The sequence below is a fragment of the Danio rerio genome, chromosome 20, assembly GCF_052040795.2.
Source record: "Danio rerio strain M-AB ecotype USA chromosome 20, GRCz13ab, whole genome shotgun sequence".
Taxonomy (NCBI): Eukaryota; Metazoa; Chordata; class Actinopteri; order Cypriniformes; family Danionidae; genus Danio; species Danio rerio.
Genome location: NC_141040.1, coordinates 43557501 through 43581951, shown reverse-complemented (window position 1 = coordinate 43581951; position 24451 = coordinate 43557501). Strand labels below are relative to the sequence as shown.

Below are 24451 nucleotides of genomic sequence, written 5' to 3'. Positions count from 1 at the left end.
GATTCATTATTTATTTGCTGAGATAAAAAAATTGTTCTGAAAGTAATCTCAATGATATTGTTTCATTATATCCTCATCGTTATATAGTTTAAAACAACTTCTGGAATGATGTCTTTATTGTGTGAACAGGCCTTAATATCCACTCAGAAAACCATAGCAACTTTAAAACAACATATTAGTAAAAACTACATACTAATAACAACCTAGCAACTGCATATCAAACAACAAGTAACCTCTCAGAACAGCTTAGCAACTGCATAGCAGCATACTAGCAACAACAAATAACATTTCCGAAACCATCTTGTTGAGAGGGCTATAGCTGCAGGTTAATGAAAATTATTTATAATATTTATTAAATTATCCATTAATTGTATTTCATTAACGTCTAACACCCCTTGCACCAACCATCACAGTAGATAAAAACATCATACAGAGTATTATTCAATTGCCCACTATTATATTAACGTCTACCCCAAGCCTAAACTCAACCCTCACAGTAATGTAAAAAGATTAATTGTTGTTGTACAGAGTCACAAAAATTATGCTATACTGATGTATCCACAGCTTTATCCCATCTACACTACACAAGGAGCAATCAAATATTTACATTACACAAAAATATTACAATGGCATCCACACAAACAACTAACCAAAAGACTCAACATACAAACAAGTAGTTCTCAGAACAGTCGACTATAATGGCTGCTAGCTTGAGAATAATAAGTAAATTACTTCTTTGTTCACAAAAATGGTGTTCTTTTATTATTTTTGTCATTTACAATTCATGACACATTCACTTGCCTAGATACATGACATGGTCTGAGTGATGTTGGTAGACATCTTTCTTGAACATTTAAATCCCCTAGGCTTTATCTCCTTAACACTTGCCAATGCTAGTCACATAATGACACACAGGCAACCAAAACCTAGTTCCACTGGAACTCATTAGAAAGCTGGAAATGTGAAGTTTGGCTGATGATTATGGTGTTTAAAGATTCAGCTGGTTCCCACACACTCACTATTATCCTGTCATTCCCACAAGGAACCAATTTCCTAAGAGAATTTGTTTTCTGGATCAGAATATTGGATTGTATCATAAACAACAAGCTGAAGATGAAGCCTAGAAAACATTTTTCAGAGTAGTGAACCTGAGAAAGAAATAACTGAGGAATAAACAGATTTCTTAAACAAACAAAAGACTGAACAGTGGCTTTACAGCAGGGGTGTCCAAACTTGGTTCTGGAGGGTGGTGTCCTGCTGAGTTTAACTCCGACTTGCTTCAACACACCTGCATGGAAGTTTCTAGTATATCTCGAAAGAGCTTGATTAACTGGTTCAGGTGTGTTTGATTAGAGTTGGAGCTAAACTCTCTATGACACTGGCCCTCCAGGACTGAGTGTGAACACCCCTGCTTTGAAAGGATTCCACATCATCTCATTTAAATATCAATCATCTAAAGACCCTTTCACACCAAAGATAAACTCTCAACCCTTTTCTTTGGTTTCTAAACTGGTTTTCAAAACTGTTTCTAAACTGGTTTTCAAAACAGTTCTCTGTGCTGTAGCACCACCAATGAGTGGTTTGTGGTCTAAAGCTCCAAACTATGGCCAACTAGATAACTGCCCTGGTTGGAAAAAATAAAAACAACACTGCGAATGATCACGTCTATTGTGAATGGCTCCATAAGGGTCTTTTGTTTTGAATGAAGAGCATTATTTTGTAGTACATTTGTGCTGTTTAATCTCACTCTGTGTAAGAGTTTATTTAGCTTTAGTGGTTGAAGTTGTGCCAAATTATTCCGTAAAGTATATTTGACTTAAACCAGCCTTTTCAGTCAGCCTAAAAATTATTAGGCACAATTTCAACCACTGAAGTTTAATAAACTCAAAATTTCTTTGCAGTCAGTTGCTTTAAAATTTTTTAATTAACTCAACCTTTCATTTTTTACAGTGTGCTAACAAATGGATGAGGCTGTCCAAATTTATAAGACATTTAAAGACGACTCATCCCCAATATCACAAGATGCACCCAACACAAATGGCCAACTGATGTTTTGCTTTTATATTTTACATTAGGCTATTATTTGTGCAGAAACATATCTAGATAGTAGTAAACAAGCGTTTGTTTGAAAACAACACATGTTTTGTCATACCTACTGCAAACTTTTATCACATTTAATAATATTATTATAAAATTTTCTGGCTTACTATATTTTCTGGGGGAAAAGGGGGTCTTGGGCAAAAAAGGTTGGGAACTACTGGCATATTGGATAGCTGTATTGGTCAGAAAAATAAAAAACAACACTGCGAATGATCACGCCTATTGTGAATGGCTCCATAGAGATCTTTTGTTTCGATTGAAGAGCATTATTTTGTAGTACATTTGTGCTGTTTAATCTCACTCTGTGTACACGGGCCTCATTCATAATTTTAATTTGATAAATACAACTTAGCCATCATAGATTATAAAAAAGTAAATCTGTAAAAGATCAGCTCTCTACATTCATCTAAGTCAAGACATAAAATCAATAAAGGGGGATTTTAATTCTGGTGCGTTAGTGGGGTTGTTTGAATATGCATTAATGCCATCTGAACTTTAGTGTGCACTAAACAAGCAGTCCAACTCTGCTTACGATGTGTCTCAGTCCTTTTCTAAATAGGCTCTAATGCAGCTGGACTGGAGTAAGTATACAATATGGACTAAATATATAACCAAACTGAAAAAAAGGTCATAGAATGCAATCATAAAAACTGCAGAATGCTCAACCACACCTGATTGTTCTCGTCGTAGATGAAAATGTGTCTTCATTTGTAGTGCAGTGAGCCAGTTCACACTTTACACATTTTATAGCCTCTTTACAAATTCACAACTGATTAAACAACAAGCACATTAACTCAGAACACAGCATTGTTTTGGATGTTCAGTCATTTCCCATAATAGACCAGGGATGGGCAAACTTGATTCTGGAGGGCCTGTGTCCTGCACAGTTTTGATCCAACCCTAATCAAATACACCTGCCTGTGGCTTTCTAGTGGTCTTGAAGACACTGATTAGTGTATACAGGTGTGTTTGATTAGTTTTGAAGCAAAAAGTCTGCAGGGACACTGGCCCTCAAGGATCAAGTTTGCCCCTCCGTGCCATAGACTGAAGCTACTTTTTAAAACTTCTGTAGGTTCAGTTTTAAAAAAGACAGTGTAAGCACTAATCAAACTAGGACTAAAGGTACCTAAACTAAATAACTTTTATTCTGTCCAAATTAACTAAAAGAACTAGACAAGTGTGAGGTTCCAAGTGATACCAATTGATCAGAAATAAAATCCCAAAGAGAAAAAAAATGCACCTGAAATGCAGCATCATGGTCAGTGGAAGAGGTCAAGACGCTTCTCCTAAAGGTAGCCAAGAAGAGGATAGGACAACCCAGAATGAAAATGTTTGAGGAAATTATAGGAACAATAGAGATAAGCCCACCCAGTATTAAACAAAATTGGAGAACCAAATTGATTTGTGAAAAATCAAACCTAAAAGTTGTATGCCCTGCAGGAGAAAAGTGGCTATAGTGACATGCTACTTAATAATTTCCAACCCAGAATGGTTACGATGCTGATTACTATTGAAATGTGTCACCACCCTCTTGTGAAAGGGGTCTATTGTGCCAGCCATGATATGTTTTTTTTTTTTTTTTATCTTTATATTGTTGTAGTTATAAACAAACAGATTTTTATGCTGTTGCAGTGGTCTAATTTTATCTTTTGGACAAATTTTTCTAGTTAAATTTTGTTCCAGTTATGCTCATTTTTGTTGAATAAATTATTAAAACACTGTTTTGCATTTATGACTGATTGTTTGAATTATAGCAACGTTCAAAATGTATCATTTTGTATAAATTATGAAACCTCACAATATTTATGTACAGTTCCAGGTCCCACTTTATATTAAGTGTCCCTAGCTACTATGTACTTACATAAAAAAATAAATACAATGTACTTACTGTGTTTATAATGTATTTGAGAACACTTCTGGTGCTTTTGAGTTGGAATAGAGGTTGGGTTATGAACAGGTTTGGTGTTGTGGGTAGGTTTAAGGGTAGGTTAAGGTGTAAGGGATGGTCAAAAGTGTATTTACAAATGTAATTACAAAGGTTAATTATAGATGTAATTACATACATGTATTTAATCAAGCATAAGTACACAGTAAATACATGTATTTACACAATAAGTACATTGTAACAAACTATTAATTCCTGTGTAAGTACTTATTAGTTAAGGCCACTTAATATAAAGTGGGACCCAGTTCCATATTAACTATCATAAGTTCAAGAAAATGATGAAAATCTACTGTAAAAATACAGCAAAAAAAGCCTATTTTTGAATTATGGTAAATTTCTGAAATATAACAGGCATTATTTTATTGTATATTTGTGTCATTTAACCGCTATTATTTTATGGTAAAATTCTGTAATTTAACGGCCATTATTTTACAGTAAGATTCTGTATTTAAATTGCAGAATGTTACCATAAAATAATGGCTGTTATATTGCAGAATTTTACCATAAAATAACGGCTGTCATTTTGTCGTAAAATTATGTAATTAACGGCCGCTATTTTATGGGAAAATTCTGTAATTTAACATGCGCTATTTTATGTTTTTTAAGCATTTGTTATATTGCGGGAAATTACTGTAATTTAATGGCCATTATATTACACTTTGTAAATACCCATTATTTCACGGTAAACTTCTGTAACTTAACGACTGCTATTTCATGGTAAATTTATGTAATTTAACAGCTATTATTTTATGATAAAGTTAAGTAGTTAAATGGCCATTATTTTACGGTAAAATTATATAAATAACAGCCGTTGTTTTACAGTAAAATTCTATAATTTAACAGCCATTATTTTACAGGAAATTTCTGTAATTTAATGACTGTTATTTTACGTTTTTCAACAGCTATGATGTTATGGCACATTTCTGTAATTTTACGGCTGTTATTTAACCTTTTTTTTTTACTTCCGTTATTTTACGGCAAAAAATTTCTGTAATTTTTAGGCTCATTATTTTATGGTAAAATTCCGTACTTTAACACGTGTTATTTTATGGTCAATTTCTGTAATTTAACGGTCGTTATACATAAAATAACAGATGTAGTAGGTGAAAAACTGTATGTGAAAAAATACTTGTTTAAATTCATAAGTAGGTAAAAAATAAAATTACTACAGTAAAAACAATCAGAATGTTAGACTGAGTAACATTGGTCTAACCAGATTGCAGATTCAAATCACACACACTGCTGCTGTCAAATTTAGATTGTCTCAAGTACCTACACGAGAATATAGGAATTCAGATCAAGTAGTTTAAGTTGTTTATCTGAAAGTTGATCTGAAATCTGCAGGACAGAAGCGCAACAGGAGCAGGGTTGGAGACCCTTGGATTTCTAACAGTAGATTAAATTTTGATTGTGTAGATCTTATTTCACCATAGCATATGCTTTTAAAAATACTCTTTGACAAAACAAGCCAAATAATGATCCATCAAATGGAGCCAACCTTTCTACTGTAACCATGAAGATGATTTATTGACATGTGGAAACCGTTTATGCTGTTATATATCTTCTCACTATTACATTACATGTTTATGTAATAAGAGTCTCTTATCTTTATTTTAAAACATATTCCAAGCAATGCAGTTTGTTTTGATATTATGCACACTTTTCTTGGGGGATTCTTTAAATCTAGGTGGAACTTATAAAGATCAAACATTCAACATGACATGACCAAAACGCCAAATTAAAATGTTGCAAAATAAATTTTACTCTGAATAATGTATTTATTCTGTTAGTTTTTTTTTTGGTTTTGCTATGAAATGCTTTACTTAGTGTACTCTCTGAACAAAAATGTCTAGTTTTAAGGTTACATTATTATAACCTTTATGATATATACTAACACATCATAAAGCCCACCCATATAAACAGTACCCAACACTTTAAAAATTCTGTTAAACTCTATATTTACAAATTTAGAAATCACACCTATATGAACAATAAAACAAAATTGCATTGCTCATTGTCAATGAATGAATAAATTTGTCTGAGCAGACAGTTCACAGTGCTCATTTCTTTGGATTATGTAATGTCAGAAATTGTAAAATGATGTGTTCACTAGTACTATTCACACAGTGTTTGCCTCTGATAAGTGGAAACAATTTGCTTTACTTCACCTCATAATAAAAATCATATTTCAGAGTACCTGCTCTGAATGCTAGGGGATTATGATGCAAATAGAACCTGTAAAAATTATGATGTCCACATAAACTGGAAATGTTTTGCACAACTATATACACTATAAAAACAATAATGGACAGTCTCTTTCGCCTTATTGTTCATCTGTCTTTATATGCTGATTATGGCTAATGATTGAGTCTAATGTATGGTACCTAGTGCAAATAAAGGTTCCGAAGCAGCCTGGCTCTATAACCATTGATAAAACAAGACTGTTGTGATGTGGCTCGTTTAAAGAATCAAGCTTGAGGTCAATCCAAAGAGTGATGCAAAGTATATTATTGTTCAGAGCAAGTTCCATGTTTGGGGAATGCACATGCGGGCTTCTGAGAGTCCCCACAATGGTCTTCTTCTTTAGAGGGAGATCTCCAAGTCAGCATCTACCACTGTCTATTACTAGAAAAAACATCACTCGATCAAGAAAGGGAGATGATGTATAAACATTTGGGGTACTTTTAAGGCTATGACCTCTACACAGCCTCTCCTGGTGGCCCAGGTGGTCCAGCCGGCCCTGGTGGTCCCACAGGACCTGGTATTCCTACCGGTCCAGAAGGTCCATGTACTCCTGGAAGTCCAGCTTGACCCCGGATTCCTGTTGGTCCTTTTGGGCCTGGAATTCCATCTTTTCCAGAAACCCCCATATCCCCCTTTTGTCCCTTTTCACCACGAGGTCCTGGCTGCCCTAAAGACCCCTTTTCTCCTTTAACTCCTGGTCCACCTTTCATACCAGAAACTCCTAGCAAGCCTTGATCGCCCTTAATTCCTATAGAGCCTTTGAGTCCTTGAGGTCCACGATTCCCAGCAATTCCCCTCTCTCCTTTCATTCCCATTAAGCCACCAAATCCTTTGGCTCCCGATTCTCCCCTGTTTCCCTTTGGACCTGGAGGACCAGGCAAACCTAAAAGAATCCAGAAAAAGACACTTAAAGAAGATGCAAGTGAATCTATTATTTCTGTAGACACATCAGCCTAATCACACTAATCTGAACCAGGAAATTAGTGACTTCAAGATTTGCTCAAAGTTAAAATTTAACTCTTCAGGACAATGGCTCGACAGCACTCGGTTGCAAATCAGCTCCAATCAGGAGGTCCACAACTCTGCATAGTTTGGCTTTAATCTTCATTAAACACACATGATCAAACGGAGTCCTTTAGAGCTTGTTTGAAACCTACAAGTAAGTGTGTTAAAGCAGGATTGGAACTAAACTTTGCAGGTCTCTCCAGGAACTTATTTTGAAATCCCTGCTCTACATGGTAAGATTTGAGAAACTCTGGACTACAGGTTGATAACCACCTTTAAGAATTGTGAAGTTTTGGATCAGTTCTGCATGACTGGTGTCTACCAGCTTCATCTCCTCCGTCACCACAGTGAGACTCCTTACATCATTTTCGAGACGTTCATTCAGCATCATGTGCTGCAATCTTAGAGTATCAGCTAGGTGAAGAAGAAGCAAGACTGTGTTGTTTAGGTTCTGCAAATCCTCCGTGTGACTGCCCAGTCTGGATTGGCAAGATGAGCTCTCCATGTTGATGTATTTGTACATGCTTTGAACATGGTTGACGGTTGCATTAATGCTGGAAGAGATTGTGTCAATCTCATGTTCAATGGAGTCCATTCTTGCATCCAAAGTGACAAATCGCTCCCCAGTACGGTTCTCATAATACTTGGCGTGGTACTGGTGGTCATGCATGTTCTCCTCATGCTCGTCAATGTAAGACGAAACATTGTCTAGTTGCATCTGAAGGTTCATGACTTGCAGAGTGAGGTCATGCACCATCTCTGAACTCGTACTGATACGTTGCTGAGTGGCAGAGATGCTATTTTGAACAACCCTCAGGTTCTGCATGGTTATACTTGTATTGGTCTTCAGGGTGCTTAAAACTCTGCTGTAATTCTGCCAGTCTGCTGTTATTTTTTGAAGCACCAAGGTCTCCTCTTCTGCTTTTCTCTGAAGAGCACCTATCCACAATCCACTAAGGGCGACAGTTGTGTTGACTTGCTGCATTGTGGCCTTCAAATCATGTTGATCCTCAACAAGGGTTTTCATCCCATGATCGGTTTCATTAATTACAACCTGCCAGCCAGATACTTGATTTAGATACTGGCTCAGAGACTGGTTCACACTCTTGATGATCATTCCTAAGGCCTGGAAGTCTCTTGCCATTCTTTTGCTGGATTGTGTAAGACTTTGCTGGGATTGGGTCGCCTCATTCATCTGTTGCTCTTGACTGAGTATCGTCTTCTGGATTTCTTCAAACTCCTTCTTCAGTCTGGCAATCTCCTCTTGGAACTGTGCCACGTCTAAGCAAGTGGAATAGTTGCTTGCTGTTCTGATATCTGCAGAAGAACAAGCAAACTGTGATTATCATGCATCTCTGGCAAAAAATACAGTTTAAAAAGTGTGTGCACAGCTGTTGCTTAGGTCATTATTTCTATAATATAAAACCTCCTGAGATTTAATTCTCTGAGGGGTTCATTAACCACAGGAAGTGAACCGAGAGATTTGATTCCCACATTTCATAAATCTAGCAGGCCTATTTTTAACAGAAGGAACGTTATGAGAACCAAAGGAGAGGGCAAATTCTTTAGCAGGATATTGCTCCTTCTCATTCTTCAGCCTCCATATCAAAGTTCCTGAAAGTAAAGAAGGTCAAGGTGCTCCAGGATTGGCAAGCCCAGTCACCAGACATGAACATTATTGAACATGTCTGGGGTAACATGAAGAAAAAGACAATGAAAATTAATCCAAACTTGATGAACTCTGGGAGTCCTGCAAGAACGCTATTTTTTGCAAAGAATGCAATTTTTTTTAACAGTTTCATTTTTATGTTGTATATTAGTAGTTTATTGTTAACTAAAATCATAAGAGGAAAAAAGGTTTCAGATTGTCCACCAAAAATAATGATATTATCATTTGCTTATCTTATGGTCAATTAAAATCGTATTTTCTCTTGGTTTACTAAAGCAATACATTTTGGTAACATTTTGAGTGGTGAAACGTTGGCACAATTTAGATTTGAGTGAACTATCCCACTAGATTTAAATACTAAATGACTAAAACTATAAAAAAATAACAACAAGATTAATAATAATAATACATACACTACCTGACAAAAGTCTTGTCACCTATCTAAGTTTTATGAACAACAAATAATAACTAGACTTCTAGCTGATCATTTGCTATCAGAAATGGCTTATATGAAAGGCACAGGCCTCTAGATTACGCTTATTTTATTAAAATAAAATATGATCATGCCTTAATTTTTAATTATTTAATTAGGACAGTAAGGTCTGATATTGCTTATACAAAAGTCTTGTCACTGAACAGCAATAATGTACAGTATAGAACAAAGTCGTGATGCAGTTTAAAAAGAGTTAACATTGTGCATGACTCCCATGAGCTTGGAGGACTCTATTCAGAGATCTTTGCGATGACTCAAATAAATTATAAATAAATTCATCTGGAATGGCAGAAATAGCGTTCTTGCAGGACTCCCAGAGTTCATCAAGATTGGATTAATTTTCATTGTCTTTTTCTTCATGTTACCCCAGACATGTTCAATAATGTTCATGTCTGGTGACTGGGCTTGCCAATCCTGGAGCACCTTGACCTTCTTTGTTTTTAAGAACTTTGATGTGGAGGCTGATGTATGAGAAGGAGTGCTATCATGCTGAAGAATTTGCCCACTCCTGTGGTTTGTAATGTAATGGGCAGCACAAATTACTTAATATCTTAGGCTGTTGATGTTGCCATCCACTATCTGCAGATCTCTCACTGAATGTAACCCCAAACCATGTTTTTTTCTTCACCAAACTTGACTGATTTCTGTGAGAATCTTGGGTCCATGCAGGGTCTAATAGGTCTTCTGCAGTATAAGTGATGATTGGGATGCAGCTCAACAGATGATTCATCAAATTAATCTACCTTCTGCCACTTTTCCATCTGATCAGCTAGAATTCAAGTTATTATTTGTTGCTCATACAACTGGGATCGACAACAAGACTTTTGTCAGGTAGTGTATATGAACACTAATAAAACTGACAAAAACAACTTTTTACCATAAAAATATAAACATTTAAAAAAATGTAATAGTACTTTTTAAATATATAGTTATTTTAAAAATAGTTATTTTAATTATTATTAAAATAACACAATTGTATATGTTATGATACACAACAGTGCCCAAAATACATGAATATGCAATTAGATTTCTTGCCTTTTACACTTTCCTCTACTTTGGACATCTGTTTGTGGTAAAATGATTCATCTTCATACAAGCTGTCAACTCTCCTGAAAACTAACAAGACACATTTATTTATATTAAAACTTTCATTTCAGAGATTAAGATTATATGACAAGTAAAAAAAAGAAGTTTGAATTCTAACAAAAAAACAAAAAAAAAAACAGGAATATTACATAATATTGCTGGAATGTTGGAATAGCAAATGCAGTTTAAGTGATCTCTGTTTCCTCTGGGAATAAATGTGCTTGGAATTCTTTCCGGAACTTTTTTTTCACACATCAAGACTTAATCTCGGACTATGGGGAGCGGTAAAGCGAAATGGACCCTCGCCTGCGGTTGTAATTTCTATTCCAGCTGTATGTCTGCATATCACCTGTTGCTTTCTAAAAGGTGCTAAAAGGAAATGGCTTACTTTTTGTCATTAAACAGGATGCTTTGATATAATTTGACTTGTGCAAACTTCAGATTACTTCCAACGTAAAATTGAGTAACATAACAGTATGCACATTACATGCACCACTGCTTGTTATACAACAACATTTTTGAGGAGTTACTGCAATAGGAAACAGATGTGCGTGTGGCATCATTCTAAAATCCCTTGTAGTTAAGCCTATTTTCTCATTTCTTCAAATGAAACAATCATCTTGTCATCATATACTTGAAATCAAACCAAACAACATTCTTCTTGATTTGTTTTGCCACAGTTTAGCTATGTTGTTGGCTGATGTGGTAGCACTACATCCTGTGTTTGTGACAACGTTCATGAAGTTCTTTTTGCATTCGAAACATGCATTTGTAGTTGTTTTATATAAATATTAGTGGATGTTTGACCTTAAAATATTAGTTAATTGTTTTTGTAGAATTCTTAATTTTTCAGCTTTAGTGATCATAATTTGTGAAAAAGTAAAAAAAAAAGGCATCTTAAGTTACACACGATGGTAGATTGTGTCCATGCAAGACCAGGTTTTGGCCTGCTTATATTTATGAAATCTGAAAATTGTTGATTTGTGAGTAGTATGCTAAAGAAAACCCACGCTGTCTGTTGTAACCATGGGTGGATGAAAATCAGGGGTGTCCTACAGTTCGTTCGCTGGTTCATATAAGTCTCCCCCAGCTTTGTATTCATATCCAAGTTTCTACTCCCTACTCCCCTTACTCCTTGAAATAAAAAGTATTGTAGTGCCACGAAAACTTACCAAGGGATGCCAAGACAGCCACTGCAATGATGAGCAAAGCTAAAAAGCCATACAGCATTTTGACAGCTAGTTGAAGAGAATGTGTCTGCTGACATTTCATACATCCTCCTCTTGCCCTTCCTGTGAACACAAAACAATACTCAGTTCTCGTAATGTAACCTGGTATTCATGCAAGATTTGGCCTTTTGTCTAATCCTAAATTAACCGGTATATCCAAATGCTTTAAGAAAAAAAAAATCCTGATCCTAAAATCTAAATTAAACTGTGCATGACAAATAAAAACAATAAAGAGACTCAAATTGGACTTGACCAATAATTCAGCTGAGCCAATTGTGTAAATGAAGCTTTTCAGATTTTGAACATTTTCAAGAACCAAATGTTTAAAGGGCATCTATTATGGCCCGTTTTCACTGGGTGGTACAGTATGATGTGGTACAAGTTGGTACGGGTCACCTTTATCAGGCTTGAGCTTCCACTGCCAAAAGGGTACCATTGGTACTCTTTTGCTGAGCATTGTTTATGACAAAATGTCGACATTATTATTGCTAGAGGAAATGTCAAAGTAAAGCCGCAAATGTCATTCACATATCATATGAAAAGCACTTTTCACAAAACAGATGCTTTATACCAGGGGTGGCCAACCCTGTTCAAACACACATTCAGTTGCAACCCATATCAAACACACCTGCCTGTAATTATCAGGTGGTGTTCAGGTCCTAATTAATTGGTTCAGGTGTGTTTGATATGAGTAGCAACTGAAATCTGCAGGAAGGTGGCTCTCCAGGAACAGGGTTGGCCACCCCTGCTTTATACACATAAATACTTGTGTATAAATGTTCATCACTAACCTTTCTATGAACATAATTTGATAATAACTGCAGCTTAATCACAGTGCAAAATAGCCTACTGTAACGTCTGCAATTATATGAAGTAAATAGATAAATTCAACATATATGATCACATACAGCCCCTTACAATCTCCTTTATGTTTCCAATTACAGAAAAACTACACACAGCTTACATTTAGTCCTTTTTTGGGTTAGGGTTAAAAACAACACGCAACATAACCAAACCTCTCATCTTTGTCTGTAATCTTCTCCAGCACAAGTAACCTCTGTTAGAGAGTAATTCCGTCATTCCAAGCTCATAATAGTCCAGAAGGTGATGATAATAGTTAAACATGGCAGTTTATTCATGTTTTAGGAAGCTGTAAGAATCATTTGCTGCTGTATTTTCCCAGCTTCTCCTTTGCTTTTTCGCGCTTCACTCTCGCGTTTGTCTCTTTCTGACAGGATCAGATATCAGAGTGCTTTAATGATCACGAGCACGTAATTAATATAAACTCAAAAAAGTTAGTTATTTCAAACATAGACCATGAAACCCCTTGCATTTTAGAATGGCTCGTAAAACAATAACAGGACACCACAGATTTTGTTCTCCTTGGCTTTGTGGCTGTATATCAAGACGACAACAAGGTTTGTTTGAGCTTGGGTCGGCCATGGCTTGTTATTAAAAGTATATATTATTATGTTGTAATGTCTTCACTGTGTTTTTAAAAATGGTGCTTCTGGGAGTGACGCATCTCTGTAAACCAATAGCGTTCAGCTGCGAGTTTAGCTCCACCTTATGGGCCTGTTGGTACAATTTGCAAAGGGTGACCAAAAAGTGGTATGGTACGGTTTGCTTTTAGGTACCCTTTGACAGTGGAAACTACCAAAAAGCATACCGTAACGTATTGTATAATTTTGTGGAAATGGGCCATTAGTATTTTTGACTAATAAACTAGATCACTGCTTCATCCGTGTCTATCTCTGTCACTGACATGGTCCCATATGATGCAACACAGTAGAAACAGAAATGCACATGGGAAAGGTGGGCAGGGAGAACAAGCTCATTTGCATTTAAAAGCACAAACTATAACAACAGCTACACTTTGCTTTGAGCTCAAAATGGGCATATTCTGCATTGTATAATAAGTAATCTGATGGGCATTTTGAGCTGAAACTTTCAATGGTATCTGGATGCAGCCTTTATGATGCAAGCTGAGATTGCATCACTCGTCAATGCAATTGTGACACAAGGCATTTACACAATGCACTCAAATGGAGCGAGTCACAACACTGTGAGGGGTAGGGTTAGGTGAGCCCATCAAAAAGCATTGGATGCAGCTCAGATTGCACTGCACCAGGTCTGCAGCCAGACCCCTCTCCAAACTTTACAGAAACATTCTGGAGAAACCAAAGAAGTATCTTACATCTTGAAAATGGAGTAAAATGGGAATCCTTTGTTGTACAGAATCATAAAGAAACAGTACGGGATAAATGTTGACAAATATACATAAAAACACTAACAAATGCTTGAGAAACATTGTAAGTCACACTCAGTTTTAAAAATAAAATTAAAATTTTCTTTCAGTTTCTTTCATGAGCTCTATCTTTTGTACTCTGAAGTGTGGTGAATATGAAAAGCAATAATCTTTAAGAAAGATGAATTTTTCTAACCTCTCAGGGGAGGAATTTCCTCTTCTTCTCCAGTTAAGTCCTCCTCTACAAAGACAGATTGAACAAAACACGAATAAGTCATGACTCTACAATTTATAACATCATGCTTGAACGTAATCATACATTCGCGGTGTTGGCTAATCAAACACAGTTCCCCTTAAGACTCATCATCTCCCTCCTGCTCAGAACAAAAACAACGTACAATCGTTTTTTCAACATGTCAGGTCTCAGACTTTAATTGCAGGAGATTATAAGTAGACAACTAGATCCACCATGGGGATTAAGCACATATTTGGTTTTATAACTTTACATCAAGATGGCTCAAATGAAAGTGAAAGAAGAGCAAGTCTCAACTTACCATTAAAAAGCTGGTTTTCGTAGCCACAATAGCTATCTGCAAGAGAAGGGAAAAAAGCAGCAGGGTTGATGTATGTGTTCACAAATTAAGTTTAATAGATTGAAGCATTAACTTATCTTTGGGAATGACACACATGCTCACTTTATCACCAGAAACATAAATCATAAACTAAGAGCTGAAATACTGTAAGAGCTTTTCACTATAGCTTTCCCTTGAGGAAATAGACCAGTCGACTTGGACTAGTTCGTATTAGATGAGATCACTGTTGGAAAGTACCTTTACACAAGCACAATTACACAAAATTGGTCAGGGGAGGGTTTTTAGTACAAACTGATTGGATCTTTTGGAGGATTGATCCCCTGGAGAGGAATAAACATTACATGGGAATATTTTACATGTCAGAAACATAAAAAGGGGCAAGTCTTTTAAGTTTTGCAACCTACATTGAGTTTGTTTTGACGGCATAATGATCTTGATGAATTTGTTTTGATGGCTTAAAACGCGCCTAGATATGCGCCAATGTGTCGGCCAAAATCTGTTTAAACCTCATTCCCAGGACCATCAAAAGAGGTTAGAAAATACTTTTGCTGTTTGATCAAGCTATTTATTTAAAATTAGCTTAAAAACACAGTCCTTGATTTTTTGTGTGTGGACAACTTAATTGTTTTGTTTAATTCACTTAAATTTGTCAACACTTATAAGTTAACTTAATTCATTTATGTTGTCCAAACACAAATCAAAAATCATTTTGTTTACAGAGTGTGATGTGTGTAAAGAAAATGCCCTTTTTTTCTGGAATAACATTTAAATTGGTGTCTATAGCTATGCCTCCATCCAACTATTATTATGCACAATTTGGAATATCACATAACAAATGCTAATGAAAACACCAAGATGCATGCAAATTTTGAAAATGAGCATAAAAACAACTGAGTAGGATAAACCTATTATAGAATAAGAAAAAAAGTGCATAAACTACGATGAAAACACATTTACCAAATACATTCCAACATACACATACAAATCATGTGATTTGTTTTTTAACAGCTCATGTTATAATAAAAATGGGTAAAATAGGACAGCATTAATAGACAAATAAGCAGACCAACCACATTGTAAAATATCTGAAATATTGTTTTGTTCATTCTAAAGTCCCTAAAGATGTGGTATTATTACCTCCCAAACCTGTCTTAAGTAGTTCAATTGCTCCTGTTCAATAACGTTTCGTCTTCATCTTTTGAGGCGCAAGGAATTTATTACATAAGACAAAAGACCCATACATCTTCCTACCTTCCCCTACTTCAGTAAATTAGATGTTTCTTTTTTTAAATTTGTCATCGGTTTATCAGTAAGTGGTCATTTTGCTGTCTTTTACTCATTGGATGAAAACTTGCTTTATTGCCCTAGTTTTATGTGATATCGGCTACCAGTTTTGCACACAAGTCTAATTAATATCATTGGAAACATAACTAATGATGACAAAACTAGCTAAAATGCATGAGGTTTTTTCAAAAAATATTTTTTTTAGACAGTGAATGTGAGCCTAAAAAGTTTTTTTTTTTAATTATTTTTATTTTTTAAATTCAGTCTATAAAATACAGTTTAAAAACTGTTTTTAGTTATTTAAGTGACTCTAAACATGGCATGGTTGTTGGTCCAAGTCAGGCTTGTCTGATTATTTCAGAAACTTCTCTACTGGGATATTCACACCTGGAAAATGGTCTGAAAAGAGACAATATTCACTGTGCGACAGCTCTGTGGTTGAAAAAAAACTGGAGCGTTACCAGAGGTCAGAGGACATTAGCCAGACTGGTTGAGGCCAACAAAGGAACAAAATTAACTTTAATAAACACTTGCTACAACCAAGGTCTGAAGAAGAGCATCTCTGAACACTCAACACCTCCAACCTTGAAGCAGATGAGCTACAGCAGCACAACCAGTGACAATTCTGTCAGCTAATAAGAGAAAACTAGGGCCACAATTCACTAGGCTCACCATAATTGGACAGTAGAAGACTGAAAAAAGGTTGTATTGATGACTCTCACTTTTTGCAGCAACATTTGGATGTTGTGTTCAGAATTTGGCAAAATCAACATAAAAGCAAGAATCCATCCTGCCCCATATTAACAATTCAGACTGGTAAAATCATCTTGGCACATTTTACCCTCTTACCAACTAAGCATCCTTAAATGCCATGGCGTACCTGAATATTGTTGCTGACCATGACCATGCCTTTATGACCATCATGTGAGACTACATACAGCAGGATAATGCACCAAATCCCAAAGCTTAGAAACATCTCGAAAAGGTGTAAAGAACATAACAGTGAGTTCACTAAACTCAAATGGCCTCCACAGTCACCAGAGCTCAGTCCGATAGGATGTGGAGGAAAGAGAGTCACATAATCGACAGGTCAGCAGCAAATGTGTGAAGACATCATTTCAATATGGACCAAATCTCTGAGAAATGCTTTAAGCACCTTGTTGAATCAATGTCACAAAGAATTAAGCCAGTAAGTTCATTTCTAAGGGCAAACCTCAATACTAGCATGGTGTACCTAATAAAGGGGTTGGTGATATTTTGATATTTGAGCGTTTTGCAAATATATACAGTATATATTTCTTGGTTGCAACCCCAAGAGATGAGCAGGTCCATAAAGAAGCTACATAGAGGGTTTTAACTGGGAAAAACACAGCTGTTGTGGCACAGAATAGAATAGAGGATTAAAGTTGTAGCATGACATGTGGAAAAGTAAAAACAGCCAATTGTTACTTGGTCAAACGTAAACAAATGACATAAGATGCACCTAGTGAGCAATAATTCCTCAAACTGTATATCAGAACAAAGGTCTTTAAACTATCCATGTTTCACCAACGGTTCAATTGGATGGAGAAATGTTTACAAAACAAACAGCTTGAAAATGTGAGGGTATCTTTATTAGAGACAAGCGAAGGTCTGCTTCAAAAAAAAACACATGCATGCAAGGAATATAATACTTTGTTGCTGACTGAGAAGAATAGTCAAGTCTCAATGAGCTAACTATGACAATTAATGGCGACATTTTGAGCACTGGGCTGGTACTGAAAGTACTGAGTACAGAGTTGTTACTGGAGGTATGCCAGTCATCAGTGTCAATGCTGTTAAACATCAACCGGTTTTCTCTTTTTTTTTTTTTGGACACCATTGTTCAGCAAGAGCTCTTAAAATAACATCCCTCAACACCACAGTCTCAGGGAGTTTGCACCTGCTTCATTTTCAGTTTGTTTTAAATCTTGGGTCTGTATTTTTCAAACCCCGGGCACGTCTCAGAGCTATGCTCTGCAAGCCAAAACTGCTAAGCTCATGTTCTGAGTTCAGATTGTTTATATCCACGACTCGAGCCGCTGAGGTCAGGTCTACCAGAGCCAGAGAACTAGAAGAGGCAAAAACTTGATGAGGGAGGGAAAAAGAGAGACTTTACACTTCTCCTCCAGTCCTGCCTACACAGGTGGCTGGGAGCAGGCATAACCTTGGGTCTAGTGGTAGTGTGAGTGTTGCCAAAAGTACAGAGGAAAAGGAGGAGACCCTCCAGTCTGGTCTGAATGTCTACATTCCCCATGAAACACTGCTCACATGGAAGCCAGAAACCTTATAAAAATGTACTCTGGGTGGGTCAACAGAAGTACTTGAGAAGAAGTCTGAGAGAATATTTAATTAGCTTGATAGGTCATTCAAGGATTTGAGGAAATGGAAAGTTTCTTGATTTTGTCAGAGGTCTGGGAGCATGTTTACAAAAGGTGGCATGAGTTTGAGTGTTTTCAATATTTAGTTGCATGATGTAAGATTTGAACAAGCAAGCAGTCTTCGGTTTGCATGTTATGCAACATTATAATACCAGCCATGTCTGCTGTTTACTCTTTAAAATCAACAGCATTTCTTAAACGTTAAATTTAGAAAGATTTTTTTTTACCTTTCCAATATGGTGCATTTTTAAAGAGTATGATCCCTATCCCATTGGCATAGACACAACTTAAGTAGCATTTAAAGAATAAAATCTTAAAACATCAGTTATCTCAGGTGCACATACATAAGCAACTGAGTCCACTTGGGCAGATGTTTTACAGTATGTTAGTAACCAGCTACGAAAACAACATCTGTGCCCTGCCCAATCAGTACAGGTTTAAATTTCATCCCGGGTCTTCCAAACACTGTGAGAATAACCAAAACCATATGACTCACAACGGTGACTTGTAAAATACTAATCTGAGAAAATAATATATTGTCTGTGCCAGCTCTAAAGAATTGGTCACCAGGATACACTTAATCCATCAAGATGCGGTCTTTAACTCTTCCCAAATTAATATGTGATTTGTTATGAATCTGATCCTCTTTTCAGCATATACAGAATTAACAGAGTTCAAGAGTTGGGAGCTCTTTAGATGACAATAACTGCTGAACTTGAGGTTGACCTCTTTATAACCTTCTTATAGTCAGCAACGATTTCTGGGGATTCTCTTAATCCTTCAAACCTCGCAATGGCAAGCTATTTGGTAAGGTGTTCTTTGGGATCAATTATAAACTTTGAAGTCCTTAAGAATGGCACACTGTGGGTTCAAAAGTTTTTCCATGCCTTTAAATGAATACACACAGCTGAAAAGGACCAAAACAAAGGAAACACACTGTAATGCTGGTATTATGTGAGCAGCTGGGTATAAAACAACTGACAGGAACGCCTGAAACTTAAGATGGGAAGCAGAGGGCAGGGTCCTTCCAAACCACAGAAACCCAACCACAACTAATAAAGACAAGTGTCCCTACAGTTCTGCTTGATGTACAACTGCTTTACACGCATTTTAAAAAGTATGTGCAGTTCAATGAAATGTAATTGAAAACATTCTTACTTAAAGTGGAGGTGAATCTCACTTTCATCTTTAGATATCGGCATGTTTACCGTCACACATGAGTTGCCTTAATTACATCAAAGAACACACTCTGGGATATTTTACGGTGTGTTTTCTGAAGCCACAAAATTCAAAAACAACCCCATTAGGCTGTAACAAACAATTTTTTGGACCAATAAAAGGTCCTTCTGTGTTTAATTATAAGCAAATATGAAGAGCGAGTTTCTTTCATTAGTTCAGGCACACTTCAATTGCAGCGACCATGATTAAGAAGAGCTATTCTGTCTATTACGAACAGGCGTACTGGAAAAACAGCTGAATGTGCGGTTAGCACTGGCTTCACACCTGCTGCCCACATCACGAATGAAGAACTCCCTGCACATCTCTCACAGCATCAGGAATGCATTAAGAACCAGGCTATTTCACAAGCCTCTGGATTATCCATTAATAAGAGAGAAAATTTTATATCAATCTCGGATGCTTTTCTTAGAAATTTAGGATACCACCAGAACCAAAAGATGCAGATCCACATTCCACTAGCCTTCAAAAAGAAAACCGATAACCTTATATTATTATGGATTTGATCTTCAGTGTTTGGACTTTCAGCAGTGAAATTTAAACCACACCGAACAGAACTAAACTGAATATCTACTCTGAAAACTGGACTGACACTGTTTCAATTCACTATAATCTTCTATGTGAAGCTGCTTTAACACAATCTACATTGTAAAAGCGTTAATTGAATTGAATTATTATTTGTTAAGATCAGTATCTGAAATGAAATATGAAAATTCAGAGTGTCAAGCTGAGAGTGGTCAGACAAAGTAACAGAATGTCAAACTTGCATCCAAAATCAACAGTTCCCATTTTCTCAAGACCTTCAGAGTTGCGGTTCTGAATGCCTGCTGTTAGCATACTCGTGTAAGACCGAGATTTATAAATCCATCACCCATAAATGAAAAAACCATATCTGTCAATGCAATATAATCAGTAAAAAGAAACACTGCTTACCTTTCATGTTGATTCTGTTATATGTTCAGACTTGGGATGAAAATCAAAGTCAAGATCCAGAGCATCAACCAAGAAGCATACTGATTTGTTTACGCCAAATATACCAGCAGTTCTGCAGACCAATCCGATGTTGAGGACCCTTGTGGGCACAGCATGCAACACCACTCTACAACATGCTGCCTCTTTGCTACAGAGCCATAGGAAAGTAATACCTTGGACAGTAACCATGTGCAGCTTTGGGAAACATGCTGGGGAGAGGGAGTGATTGTTTCTGTGTGGGAAAGGGAGGGAGTGGATGAAGGAGGAGAAAGGGAGGAGGTGGGACATGTGCTTCAGTGAGTCAGTCTTGAGCACCGGCCTAATTGTTTGCAAATGTCTGGTATTGGAGCAACAGGCACCTTCATCTTCTGTTGATGGAGATTTACACGTTACTCTTGCCATATGGAGCAAAGAAAGGGACATGCTGTTCCCCATATGACAGTTTGTTGTTGAGACGAGAGATAAATTTTACTGTGTTATTAACAAAGTGCAGCTTTACTTGCTGCACATTTTCTCAACAACAGAGTGTTTACATGCTCAAGATGCTTTTTTTTTGTCATATTAAGCCATATTAATTTAAAATTAAGATATAAAGGGGATGTACTTTTATTAAATAGAAATGCGAAGCTTGTTCAGAAAAAAATATAGCGATAAAGAGAGCTCAGAGAATCCTATGCACCCCGGATCACCCATTGTACTCTGTGTTTAAGCTGCTGCCATCAGGACATCGTTTTAAAGTTCCTATTTGCAGGACAAATAGAATTTGAAATTCTTTTATAATGGTGGCCATTGGGTCATTAAATGAGTCCAGAGGATGCATGATGTATTGTATGCCATGCGTTAATTTTTTTTTAATGTGTACTTGGAACTTAGCCTGTTACAACACCTTGCTGCACTTCTAGTTTCCTTAACGGGATAATAAAGTTGAGTTTGAGTCAGAGTTTGAAAATGTTGCACAAATCTATCAGGCATAATTCAAAGATTGTTAAAGCAGCACTTTGTAAACATAAACTCAGACTTTTGATTATTCATGAATTAATTGAAATTAAGCAAATGATGGAATGTTACCGGTGGGATTTTAATGGAGCATTTTTGTTTAGATAAGACGTTGATTGTTTTAAAAATATCACTTAAAACACTGTTTAATAAATAATACTGCCATTATTTACTGACCATTTAGTTGTACTTATGTTTTATTTTTTCCGCATAATATTCAAAAAGGATACATCTCACCATGCAAATATAATAAACACTCACCGGACACTTTATTAGGTACATGGAACTAGTACTGTGTTGGACTCCCTTTTGCCTTCAGAACTGCCTTAATCCTTGATGGCATAGATTTAACAAGGTACTGGAAATATTCCTCAGATATTTTGGTCCTCTACTGGATTGAGATCTGGGGACTGTAGAAGTCATTTGAGTACAGTGAACTCATTGTCATGTTCAAGAAACCAGTCTGAGATGATGCACACTTTATGACATGGCACATTATTCTGCTGGAAGTAGCCATCAAAAGATGAGTACACTATGGTTATAAATGGATGAACATGGTCAGCAACAACACCCAGGTAGGCTGTGGCATTAACACATTGCTCAGAGGGTACTAATGGGCTCAAAGTATGCCAAGAAAATGTCCCTTACACCTTTACACAACCACCATCAGCCTGAACCGTTGATACAAGGCAGGATGGATTCATGCTTTCATGTTATTGATGCAAAATTCTAACCCTTCCATCCGAATGTCACAGCAGAAACCGAGACTCATCAGACCAGGCAATCTTCTATTGTCCAATTTTGGTGAGCCTGTGTGAATTGTAGCCTTAGTGTCCTGTTCTTAGCTGAACAAGTGTGGCACCCGGTGTGGTCTTCTGCTGCTGTAGCCCATCTGTCTCAAGGTTTGTCATGTTGTGCATTCAGAGATGCTCTTCTGCATACCTTGATTGTAAAGAGTGGTTATTTGAGTTACTGTTGCCTTTCTATCAGCTCGAACCAGTCTGGCCATTCTCCTCTGACCTCTGGCATCTACAAGTCATTTGCCCCCACAGAACTGCCGCTCAATGGATAATTTCTCTTTTTCAGGACCATTCTCTGTAAACCCTAGAAATGGTTGTACGTGAAAATCCCAGTAGATCAGCAGTTTTTGAAATACTCAGACCAGCCCGTCTGGCACCAACAACCATGCGACGTTCAAAGTCACTTAAATCACCTTTCTTCCCCATTTTGATGCTCGGTTTGAGCTGCAGCAGATTGTCCTGATCATGTCTACATGCCTAAATGCATTGAGTTGCTGCCACGTGATTCGGCTGATGATTAGAAATTTGCGTCAATGTACTGTTGGGCAGGTGTACCTTATAAAGTGGCCGGTGAGTGTAGTTCAATAAAAACAATATTAGTATTTAAATTGACATTATTCAAGTATAGTATTCAAACTAAATGGCATAAAATTGATTGAATAGATTTGTTTAATTTGTATGGTTTCAGAAGGACGCATACGGGCCACTTTGAAATTGTATAATGACATGGGTATGACCTAGTTGTACTCTATTAAGCTGGTTTACAAGGACATATCTTGTGTCCTCGTAATTAGAAATGTTTTAAAATATTACTTAACAGGGCATTTTGACATTTAAAATGTACCACTGTTTTGCTGTAAGGGTTGGGTTTAGGGGTGCGGAAAGGCCATATAAAAGTGATTTTTACAGTGTAACATTCCCATGAAATCTACTGAGAGTCCTTGTAAACCATATGTACAAGTATGTGTGTCTGAAGCTTGAAAGATGGGGTAACTAAATACATGTTTTTTTTTGTGTGTGTGTATATAAACGAGCAGCATGAACAATCTTTTAAACTTCTTTGTTTGTGTTCCATAAAAATAAAGTCATGCAACAAATGAGGGTAAATATATGATCAGAATTATTTTTTTTATTATAGAGTATTTTTATTTGTAATATGCAATGAAATCTTCAAAAACAGACAACAAATGTGATTCTATCTATAGGTATTATTGGCCTGTGCTTATGAAGCCACATGATTTTTTTTTCTTTTTCTTAATTTACGAGAGACAAGCATATCTCTGATGGCTTCTGTTCATGATTAAGCATGTGGGATTTGTGGTGCCTGTCAGAATTAAAGAATAATTCATTAATTAAAACCATCCAAAGTCATTAATCATGCACTATTCAAGAGTCAAATAATGTCAATCATAGCCTCAAACACAATGACATCATAGAATAATAATTGCCACGTTATCAAGTAAGAAAGGTCAAACAAGTACAGGAGATTCTGGGAATTCTGCATCCCATGTGGGGGTTTTCCAATCACTCACAGAGCTTTGAGAAAAATGAGTAAAAGAGATAAGGTTTCTGTTCATCTTCATGTATTCATTACAAAAACAAACTCGTTTATGCTCCACCTCAGGATCAGCTCTCTCATATGTCTGCTATTGTTCCTCAGAGAGTCAAAGAGGAATAACACGAGACACAAGAAAGAAATAAGAATGATCTTTAGTTGCACTACCAAAGGACAACACGATCAAATTGATACTTTTAAACATTGTGAATCTGAAATTACATGTTTTACCATATAAATTTGAATTTTAAGACTATTTGTTCTATTTAATTATTTAGAAAAATTATAAGTTGTATGAATGAATTTTAGGTATATAACAGTCAGACCACCTAGTTTTTCACAATTTCCTTTTGTTTTTCTGATAAAAATGACTGATCTTGTGATGAGAATTCTGAGAAATTTGGGGACATTTTAATTTAGAGTGCTGAAGTTTGCCCTGCGCGCTTGCGGCTCTCAAAGAAACTCTTTTGGTGCATCAATCTTGTCAAAGCTATTATTCAAAAAGGTAATGCTTCACACTCATCAAGTAATTGCTTCCTACTGTTTTATTTTTATTTTTACATTCTTTGGGTGATTTAAAAACACAAACATTTCGGC

General features: G+C 36.4%; 1 protein-coding gene and 1 long non-coding RNA gene across 3 annotated transcripts; one reads left to right on the top strand and one right to left on the bottom strand.

Moving 5' to 3' along the window:
- Positions 1–551: 551 nt before the first annotated feature.
- Positions 552–7047, top strand: LOC147839419 (uncharacterized). The gene is made up of 3 exons (XR_015518831.1): positions 552–1223; positions 1421–3912; positions 4291–7047. It is a non-coding gene; the product is annotated as an uncharacterized LOC147839419 (long non-coding RNA).
- On the bottom strand, positions 5545–20765 carry scara3 (scavenger receptor class A, member 3). 2 transcript variants are annotated; one of them, XM_087298531.2, is made up of 7 exons: positions 20465–20765; positions 14574–14609; positions 14216–14260; positions 11715–11834; positions 10492–10572; positions 7568–8611; positions 5545–7172 (listed from the first exon to the last, which is right to left on the bottom strand). In XM_087298531.2, exons 1-7 carry the CDS (start codon positions 20469–20471, stop codon positions 6745–6747), a joined length of 1761 nt encoding a protein of 586 aa, XP_087154657.1. In that variant the 5' UTR covers positions 20472–20765; the 3' UTR covers positions 5545–6744. The 2 variants fall into 2 exon arrangements, with proteins under 2 accessions (XP_087154657.1, XP_087154658.1); XM_087298532.2 differs by lacking the exon at positions 10492–10572 and having other exon boundaries at positions 20465–20742.
- Between the last annotated feature and the right edge of the window lie 3686 nt (positions 20766–24451).